The sequence below is a fragment of the Idiotropiscis lumnitzeri genome, chromosome 12 (genome assembly GCF_059441095.1).
Source record: "Idiotropiscis lumnitzeri isolate Australia: NSW breed Sydney's pygmy pipehorse chromosome 12, RoL_Ilum_1.0, whole genome shotgun sequence".
Classification (NCBI taxonomy): Eukaryota; Metazoa; Chordata; class Actinopteri; order Syngnathiformes; family Syngnathidae; genus Idiotropiscis; species Idiotropiscis lumnitzeri.
In genome coordinates, this window is record NC_142402.1 from 8,913,490 (window position 1) to 8,923,807 (window position 10,318).

Consider the following 10,318-nt stretch of genomic DNA (forward strand, 5'->3'; position numbering starts at 1 on the left):
AAAATACTCTGGTGTAAGTGGCAGCACTCTTTCAACTCCTTCATCAAAGAAAAATATTTATTAATATTGTAAGTTAAAAAAAAAATATATATATATATATTTAACTGTCTACTACAGTGGAAACATTTTACAAAATGATTACATTAGGGATGATTTTTTGCATATTTTTGGGGGCACTGCTTCTGAATCAGTCTTCGTGATTTTTCTGTGGCACATCAGGATTTCATACGATGTCAATAATAGCAGCACGGTGGACAGGCTAGCGCATCCACCAAACAGTTTGGAGGTGCAGGATTAAATTCCGGCTCTGGCCTTCCAGTGTAGAGTTTGTATGCTCGTCCCATGCCAATCTGGGTTTTCTCCAGGTACTCCGGTTTCCTCCCACATTCCAAAAACTTTCTTAGTGGAACACTCTATATTGATTAATCTCTGATTCAAAAACTGTTGCTGTCCAGTGTTAATTGAGATATTTCGTTGGGATCATATGAACAAATAAATCTTAAAAAAAATCTGACAACTAAATACTGTTGTTGTCCTCTTTTATCAACTTTACTGCAAGCTAAACTCTGACACAAATCAGTTGCGTATCAAACAACATTAAACATTTGTCCTAAATAAAATGACATTTTGAGTAAGAAATACCTTTCTGCCTTTCTTTAAAGACAATGATATGGAATGTTATGCTTATTTTACCAGATGGGTTTTGAATCTGGTTTTTATTGACTGCGCACAATATCAGATCATGCGGGTTATGAAACACAAGGGGGCTCCTTTGAAGACTTGCAAAGAATTTTTAAAAAGACATAATCATAAAAGCTGTCATCGTCCCCAAAATTCTGCATCCAATTGTACATAGATTTGAACTTTCTGGATAGTTTTACCCAGATTCAACCACATGACACACTCAGAGGCGAAGGCTTCCCCAATCTGAGCAGAGATATCCAATAACAATCACCGCCTCCCCTCATCTCCTGTTGCTGTTTGGGGTATGCGGCGTGACAAGCAGAGCGGGTCCCCAGGTCAACGTTTGAGGTTTAAAAATAAAAACTGATTGAACTTGACCACCTCACCTGCTTGAAATGAGTGACTCAGGGGTCACATAGACAGGGCCTCCTTGGGTCACATTTAATGGTCTTTGACAAGTTTTCAGGGGTGGGGTCATCGTCTGCTTCAGTCAAATTTCACTTGAGTGTGGAATTTGATTTATATGTGGAGATGGAGAATAATAAATTGAAATTAAACCGTATTTGACAGATCATTATATTGCACTATTAAGTATTATAGACTATAGAATAGACTATAAACATTTCAAGAAGATATTCAGTCTTGTCTTGCATTTGTTGGCGAGCTGGTAAATAACAAGACCTTTGGTTTCACTCTTTGGTCGTACTGTACCGAGCAAAAGTCAAGAGCAAATTGTATCCTGTCTGAGGTCATTAAAATGAAACTTAAAGAGCAATAATTTAACATTTTTGCACAGGGAGCTTTTGTTTTCCAAGCATGTCACAGCCAACAAACTGATCCCAGTTTTTTTTTTTCCAGCGTGACAGTGCTCCAGTGCACAAAGCAAGGTTCAGAAAGGCATACTTGGTGTGGAAGACTTAAAGATTCATGGCCTCAACCACAACAAGTACTCCAGGGAATGAACTAAAACACACTGTGCAGATGGATAAAAAATAAAATTAAAAATAAAAATAAATAAACACATATATTAACATAGCTTCCTATTATTGCTACAAAAGGCAAATCCACATTTTCCTCCACTGTTGCTCCCATAGCATACAGTGTATGCGAACTCTCAGTTCAAATTAAAAGTTTTGCAATCCTACCTGCTGTTCATGGCTTGTTTTGGGGGAAACTGCGATTGCTGGACGTTTTCTACATTCTTCTTTCTGGCAAAACAATTTCAACTGCAGAGTTGTTAAAAAAAGAGACCTTGTTAAACTGTCATCAATAAGGAAATTACTGTGGCCCCATTATGTAACATAACGTCAAAAAACAAAGGTCTCATACCACACAGCGCCCTAACCTTTACAGTAGATGGAATTACAGCCTGTGAGTCCAGAGGAGCTGTAGCATGTCCCGTAAACAAATACTTGTGAAAAAAAAAAGAAAGAAAAGCCATACCTGGAGTGTGATGTGTTAAGGGCACACCCGACAATGCGTTTTTTTTGGTTTGTTTTTTTCATATTGAGTTACAGTTCAGCTTTGAGTTGAGACACAAATCTATATAGTTTTCGTAATACAAAACATCATCTTTCCCTTTGAACAGAATGCAAATCCTATTAATGTATCCCTCATCCACCCAAAAAAGGAAAGAAAGAAATATTTGGAATGTCTTTTTTTATCAAGGAAAATAGCAAGGTATAATACTGTACTTCATACAAAATGGAGTTATAACACAATTATAAGGATCATAATTAAATTAAACAATTTGTACTTCATGATTAAGTCATCATGGCTTTGTGGCACTTCCTGAGCACCTGGGGGAGTGTTCCACAGGCAGTAACATGAGTTATTTTTGACAGAGAATAAAGAAAATGTGCCGATGAGTATTGTTATATTGTCTATGTACATGTGTTGCTTCACCATTTGTGTTCAAATATTTGTGCCAAAGAGTCGTTACACTGTGACACTGATGCTGTTGTTTTAAAAAAAAGTGTCTTTTTTTTTTTTGTTTTAGGTTAAGTTTGACAACAAACGCCTCGGGGGTCCACAGGCCACCAGTTTAGACGGACGGACAGTGATAGGATGAGTCCTTCATCAGTCACTGGAAAAAAAAAGCACGAAAATACCTGCCGGCTTTCTTAATAAAGATCTAAAGTGACATAATTCAGTAAATCACTGCAATGGTTCACATAATTTTGGGCAGAGTGAATTGTTATCAGCATGGTCAAAACCTGTATGACATAATTTGAAAGAATTCAGTACCATGCCAAAATGTCAAACGAGAGCTCAAAACTCTGTTTACATTTAGCTAATTGATATAGTGGACACAAGTCATGTGGAACTCTAAAACAAAATGAAAGAGTCTCTCAAGTACGTTGCAAAAGCTTTCTTAGGGTCCATCCCTGAATTTAGTTTTGATATTTTAAATAACGATTGAAATAACTGGTTAGGTAAATCCCCACTGAGGGCCCAGTTGCCAAATCAACGCCATCTCTGTCACCTTTACCGTTCTCATATGTCAAGAAACAGCCTGTGTCCAAATTCATAGGCTGTGTCTTCCAAAAGCCGAATTTAAAGGCCACATGAGGTGACTTCCTATGTGCCTTAACAGCACGGCAGTGTCCAAATTGACACAGCCTTCAAATCTGGTTTTCATTTCCATGGAGACGGGCCCCGAGCAAAGGTTGCCTTGGAGCACACTTTCCGTGCACCCATTGCTTCGGTCCTCAAGGATGCAACCTAAGAATTCGGACACAGCTACTGTGTATTTGAAAAAACGTGTTTCGAGATGGCCACCAAGCATGAAAGCAATATTTTTATTTTATATCTACCAAGTCAGCGCCATTACACAATATTTTGATGAATAAAAATCCTGGTACCAAAAAAATACCATTAATGAACTTACTAATTAGGAAAATGTTTTCAAGAATTTCCTCTTCATCCTGAAGTAATGCCACTATAGAGGACCTGCATATTTTGTTTTTTTTTATAATTGTTTCTGTAACACATAAGGTTGTGATTCGTTGTGCTTTTGGAAGCTGACAGCCGACTGGAGTCATTTTGTTTTCCAGCCACTGTGACGTTATAAAAGAAAAACACACATCTCGTGGCGAAACCACTGCGGAACACTGAGATTCTCCATGCCAAGGGCCATAAACAGATAGGTTAACTAGGGAGCCGACTACTTTCTTGGAACAAAACACAGATGTGCACTGCAAGATACTAGTCGCAAATTATCTGGAGTTACAGCAAGTATGTTTTCATAGTTATGCAGGAGAGCATGTTGACAAGAAAGTCAAAAGAAAGTGGGAACGTGCATGCAGACGGCCATGTTTTTGAAAACAATTACAATGGCTGCACTTGGACTCCAACTGGGATGTATTCATTGTTTCCTCTCACTGCTCGGGACAATCGGGCCGAATCCCAGATGTCTCACAAAAACTAATGAGGCACAGGTACACGACGCAGGTACAAAAAGAATTGTCATAATCCCAGTAATTACTGCATAGAGCGAGACCATTCGAATGGAATATAGGGTTTATAGTTTTGTTTCCACATAATTGAGGAACAGTGTGTGACGAGTAGTCATAGCTCAGCATCATTCACGCCCAAATGACAAATTAGTATGTGATTTTGTAGTATAATGCTGGCCGCTCCACGGGACATGTTGATGAAAGAAAAAAATTACTTTTTTCCACTGCGGGTTTCATATAATGGGAGAATTCATTAATTTTTATTTTGGTTTATTTTTATTTATTAGCAGTTTGTGAATCATACGTCGGCTACTTTCAGTGTAAAATGAAGCCAGTGGCATTTAAATATTGAATATAATTGCACTTTTAATGTAATTACTTCAGTGACGGAATATTTTAGCTTTATGTTTTGTTTCATCTAAGCAGTGTTAGGCAAAAAAATACTGATAAATATGCCTTTTGTTTTCATCTTTGTTAATTCATATCATTACATTCGTTTTTTGGCATTCATTTTTGAATGTATTTATTTTGATATTACTCTTTGGACGTACAGAAGAAGGAAAGTCAAACAATCGTCTGAGAATTGCAGTTTAATTTACTTTATTGCGCAATAATTTGTGTCCTATTTGTTGAGGGCAAAAAGAAATTCTTGCCCTCAGCAAATACTCCATATACGATATATATACATTTCTGATACACCATAAAAATAGAAGAACTAATAAAAATGAACAAACATACTCTAAAACAAATTAAAAATACCTAATTATTTTGCACTGAATCTAATGCTTTAACTGAAGCAATTGATATTTGATCTTTCAAATGATCGCCTGAGTATGTTAGGAATCTTTGTCTAGATTCCTGTTATTTCACAAAATGGTGTCGGAATCAGCCGTTATGGTTGCTCACTGTAATCATAGAGACTCAACGCATCACAGTACAACAAACCTGACCATCTGGGAGGCTCCAGTGAATGCAAAAACAACCTGAAAGTCACATTAGATGGGTGTTTTTTTTAAAGCACGTGATGGTCATGAAAAGTATATGTTTTGGTTGGAAGAAAGGAAGAACAATTTAACCTTTTATAGGCGTCACGCTGCCTGCCTTTGTACTTTGGAGCAGACATGTGAGTCAGCCTGGGGTGACTGAAACACAATGCTAATCAACACATGGAGACTGCATGTTGACAGATTCCTTCACGTTTCACCCTCCGGCGCCCCATCTCAGACCGTGACAGCATTTACCGTAAATCGCACTACAGTTTGATGGTAAAACGATCACTTACGAGGGAAGTAAACAACATTGCAGTTGACAGGCAGTACATGCAGAAAGGATGCTGTCCAGTCATAATATCCTGCAAAGGAATACCTCCTGCTGAGAAGCTCCAGGGATGACAAATACATTAAAACACTCATACAGTGTGATTTTCACATTGTTTGTCACCATCGAGACCAAGCATGTGGCCAAACATCACACACCCTCGGGCTGTTTCCCTCCCTGGCACACTCCCTCTCTCCTCCCACACTGTGACACTTCCCCGTATAAATATCCCTCTCTCAGCATTGCTGCTATTCAGGCTGATCTGCACTGACAACACTTAGCTGGACAAACAGCTTCAAGGACAATAAAATTGACGCCCAACTTAAGTGTATCTGACAAAAAAAAAAAAAACAGGACTATTAATTCTGTTTTATTCTGCAGAATGTGGCTCCAGGTGGCTCTTCTGTCTCTGTCATTCCTTATTTTGGCCAGCCAACTCCAGGCTGAAGACCAAGCGTCCCTGCATCGCTCCAATGATGCTGCCGGACGTTGCCAGTACATCTTTACCGTGTCCAGTCCCCGGGAGACCAGCTGCCCTGGGGGCAGCGGGAGACCCGAAATGGAAGGAGTTCTGTCCCGGCTCACCATGCTGGAGGCGCTAGTTAGCCGGCTGATAGCAGGAGCGGGCACCAGGAGTAATGCGGAGGTGGGCCTTACAGAAAGTTTCTCCCAGATAACAGGGGAAAGAAACCTGCTGCGACAGGAAAGGGATCGACTGAGCAGGCAGGTCCAGGAGCTCAACGCGAGGGTGACGGAACTAGGCCGTGAGGCTGAGAGCCTCAGGCAGAAGCCCTCCCTGCAGACAAACACCTCAGCAGATGCTCGCAGAAGACTCAACCCCAGACTTGCCAGTGGTATGTGCATTATTACATCACGCAAAAAGCTGAATTCAGGACACAACTGGCTCCCTTACTTTCATATTTTGCCCTCATTTAAAATGGTGTGCCGGTTGACTGACATAATGACGTCTTGAAAGGGGCGGCAGGTCAGGTTGCAGTAAGAGTCTCAGGTTGACTAAGGGGATTGGAATTTACAACAGAGTCTTATTTTACCACTTTGTCACTCATGCATGTCTTGTTTACATTTATGTTTTCAGGAATGCCACGGCGAAGTAACAGGACACCTGCTGGGCACATCAAAAAATGAATCATACAGCTTTAGTTGCATCCCCCTTGCAGTTGAATCATTCTAGCGACAGTGTCACGGGCGTCTTATTGTGTCCCTCAAGGACCAATCAGTCCAAATGTTTGGACACACTTGCTAACCTATAAATGAGAAGCCGTGTCCAAACCTTTGACTAGCACTGCACACTAATGGAAACCACGGGGCAATTTACTGGACTCTGAGGAACCTTATACTGTTTCAGGGCCACAAACGTGTATGCACAAGCTGTAAAACTCCAGCATGAACGTACAAAAGCCAGTATCGTAGTAACAAATGGAGAGCCAATTTATATCCCTTAAGATCCAATTTACACTAACCTACCCCACAGGACTTCTTATTGGACTCCAGCATAACCGTTTGTACCTTTTCCAAAGCCGTACGGGTATATAATGGCAAATTGTAAAATTCATATATAACGGCAGTGCTTCTGAGGGTAGCAACCCAGTGACAAGCTGAAGCGCCACTAAAATAATGATGACTTTATTTCCACAGATCTTGGATATGGTTTTAGTCATGATGCCTACCAGGAGATGAAAGCAGAGATATCAGAACTCCCTGCATCCCATCTCCTTCCGGATCGAAATGCTTCTCGTAAGTTGTTTTTTTTTTCTTCAATGAGCTGGGATGTTGGAAGCAAAACTAAACATATAATTGCGTGTGTGTTTGTGTGTATTTAGGTTGCAGTGAGTTGCTGTCTGTGGACGATCCGGTGTTACACAAGAAAGCTGATGGTTTTACTGGGAAGTATGGCGTATGGATGCAGGATCCTGAGCCCCAAGGAACTCAGTATACCAACAAGACCGTGTGGCGTATCGACACAGTGGGCAAAGACGTCCGTCAATTGTTTGCATACGAAGACATGAACCAGTTCTTCCGTGGCTTCCCGATGAAAGTCCTGCTCCTGCCTGAAGCGGTAGAGAGTACCGGGGCAACCGTGTACCGCAACTCCCTCTACTACCAGCGTAAACGCAGCCGCACCCTCATCCGCTACGATCTGGCCTCAGAGAGACTGGCATCACGCCGGGACCTCCCTCACGCAGGCTTCCACGGTCAGTACCCTTACTCGTGGGGGGGCTACACTGACATTGACCTGGCAGCAGACGAGCAAGGTCTGTGGGCCATCTACAGCACGAGTAAGGCAAAAGGCGCCATTGTGCTCTCCCTGCTGGACCCTGAGAGCCTCGAAGTGAAGAGAAGCTGGGAGACGAATATCAGGAAGAGCGCTGTGGCCAATGCGTTCATGGTGTGTGGTCGTCTATACACGGTGGCCAGTTATACGGCGGCCAACACCACCATCAACCATGTGTTTGACACGGCCACCAAGGCGGGCCGCGACCTCTCTGTGCCATTTAAGAACAAGTATCGTTACAACAGCATGGTGGACTACAACCACGCCCAGAGGAAGCTGTTTGCATGGGACAATTTCCACATGGTCACCTATGATGTTCGAGTGGGCGGGACTAGCAAGTAAAGAAGAAAACAGAGAGCTTGAGGGAAGGGGAAGCTGTCGTTTAAGTGGTGAGACAGATCACATAACATTGCTGCTGTTTCCAACTTTCTCTCTGTTGCGATGACAAAGTCTCACTGCTGTGTATAACCGGAATTTATTTTTCTGTTACCAATGTAAATAAGATGTGTTTAGCTGACATATCACTTCTGTGATAAATGTGTACATGTTTGAGCAGATCCTAATAAAATACAGGTAATGTCCCACTTTTTGAGTCAATGATATGCCGTCACACAATCTCTCAGTCTTACTGAGAATGACAAAATGGCCTGTCAATTTCTGTATTCTGTATTGTATGCAAGGACACACACACACACACACACATGCTGTCAGCAACAAAAAAAACATTTCTAGAATTTGCTTTGTAGATCAGCACTGCAACACCACATTAATCAATAGGAAGATCTCCATATTGTTTATAAACAGCCAGAAATCAGAATGTGCATATTCAAAGATTAAATCACAGATTTATGCAAACACTGATGTGACGCCATAAGCAAAAGTGTTTTATACACAATAGCAACAACAACCTACAACCTAGATTAAAAAAAATGCCCTTCCATAGCAAAAACACCAGTGTTGAATTGACTCCTACAGAGTTGATTTTAACACTTTTTCAGAGTTTATATAGCCCCACACGCTCGAGAGTTAAATCAAGACTTTTAAATTACGACAAATGACAAAAATCTGGACAAGACACATCCATCACCTGGTACAGTTACATTTAGCCAACTGATACAGTGCAGAAGTTAAATGTGGCCAATAATTTGTAATTTGTAAACTATAAATATTGAAAGGCCAACATCAAGCTATATGCATATGTAATGGTGATCTCATTTCTTATTAAATATGAGTTATTTTGGTGGTTATATTTCTGACCCCTCTGCCCGTGTGGCAGCCGCACCCCTTTTATGACATCACCAGGAAACAGTAAATAGTAGTGATGAACAATTGAAGCTTCATGAAGCACTTGTGATATTTTTTAAACCTCTATATGGCGCTCTTTGTTCAACGATAAAGTCCAGTGCAATAGAAAAGTAGTACATTTTCACTGTATATTTAAACAAACGGTGCCATCCATCTAGGGGAGTCAAAAAATTATCACAGGTGCTTCATGGAGCTTCATTTTTCCATCACTAGTAAATAGTAATAGTAACGTCCGCAATCAAACGTGAAGCAGCAGGATGGATGTAGTACGCATCCATCCACATGCTAATGTGTGTAGTAAGTGCAACAAAATACGTCTGACATGACATGCTTGACAGCCAAGATAATGGTGCATCAATGCAAGTAAAATGTCATCATTTAGTTAGTTTTGATTTACTTGAAGCTCTGGCCTCTCCAGCAGGTATGTTTGAAGGTTTAATCTCCCAGTCAATCCAGTTTTGATTGTTTGGCCAATGTCCTCTGAGAAATGACGATCACAGACAAGCAGCTGTTGAATAGTGCTGTTGCCAAGGATGGCATTGCAGCAGAGATGTATTTACTTAGAAGAATTCGAAAGAGCAGGGTTCCAACCGGGGAGGCCGGTGCCTCGGCCGAGGTGACCGCTCATAGCGCCTCTTTCCCAGATACGCTTAGCGGATGTCCCGCAGGCTGCTTGAAAATGAGGGCATAGTTTTAGTCTGCAAGGGCAGTATAGGAGAGGTTCCTCAATCGTATTCGTATAATATTGAGGACCCAATCTTTTTCTTGAATTGGGTGGAGCTGGTGCTTAGAGAGGGGGAATGATCAGGTGTACTCAGAGATTTCTGAATGTAGAAAAATAACACTTTGGAGTGGTATTTTTGGTGAGGAATTTGCATTTTAAGATGGTTAAAAGCTCATTGAATTTTATTTTGCATGATGCAGACCCTTTAAATTGTGTTTTAGTTTCACTCAACACGTACTCAGTTCTGGTTATATGGTGCCCTCTCTGGACAAGCATCTGCATCTGCAATAGGTACACCGTGGGCTATAGAAGATATTAACAAAACGACACATTAAATTTGAACACATTATAAAAACTTCAATTCCAATGAAGACAAAATGTTACATAAAATCTGATTTGGAAATCCTTTTCAACCTACATTCAATTGAATTAACTACAAAGACATTTAAGACATGTCAGCAATGTCTCCCGTTGAAAATGTGTGGCCAGTGCATTATTGGAGAGCAAAATACAGAAAACTACAGAGACCCAGAACTG

The 10,318-nt window shown here is 40.8% G+C and overlaps 1 protein-coding gene across 1 annotated transcript; it reads left to right on the forward strand.

Moving 5' to 3' along the window:
• Positions 1–5,727: 5,727 nt before the first annotated feature.
• LOC148325753 (myocilin-like) lies at positions 5,728–8,311 on the forward strand. The gene is made up of 3 exons (XM_088311529.1): positions 5,728–6,313; positions 7,116–7,214; positions 7,301–8,311. The coding sequence occupies exons 1-3, from the start codon at positions 5,842–5,844 to the stop codon at positions 8,092–8,094; spliced, it is 1,365 nt and encodes a 454-aa protein (XP_088167655.1). The 5' UTR covers positions 5,728–5,841; the 3' UTR covers positions 8,095–8,311.
• The last annotated feature ends 2,007 nt before the right edge of the window (positions 8,312–10,318 follow it).

What these genes read in the sequence shown, in the direction of transcription:
- LOC148325753 (XM_088311529.1), top strand. Translation starts at nt 5,842, where the DNA reads ATGTGGCTCCAGGTGGCTCTTCTGTCTCTGTCATTCCTTATTTTGGCC. An exon ending in CAACCCCAGACTTGCCAGTG is followed by an intron (nt 6,314 to 7,115) that starts GTATGTGCATTA and finishes TTATTTCCACAG; the next exon opens with ATCTTGGATATGGTTTTAGT. An exon ending in TCCGGATCGAAATGCTTCTC is followed by an intron (nt 7,215 to 7,300) that starts GTAAGTTGTTTT and finishes GTGTGTATTTAG; the next exon opens with GTTGCAGTGAGTTGCTGTCT.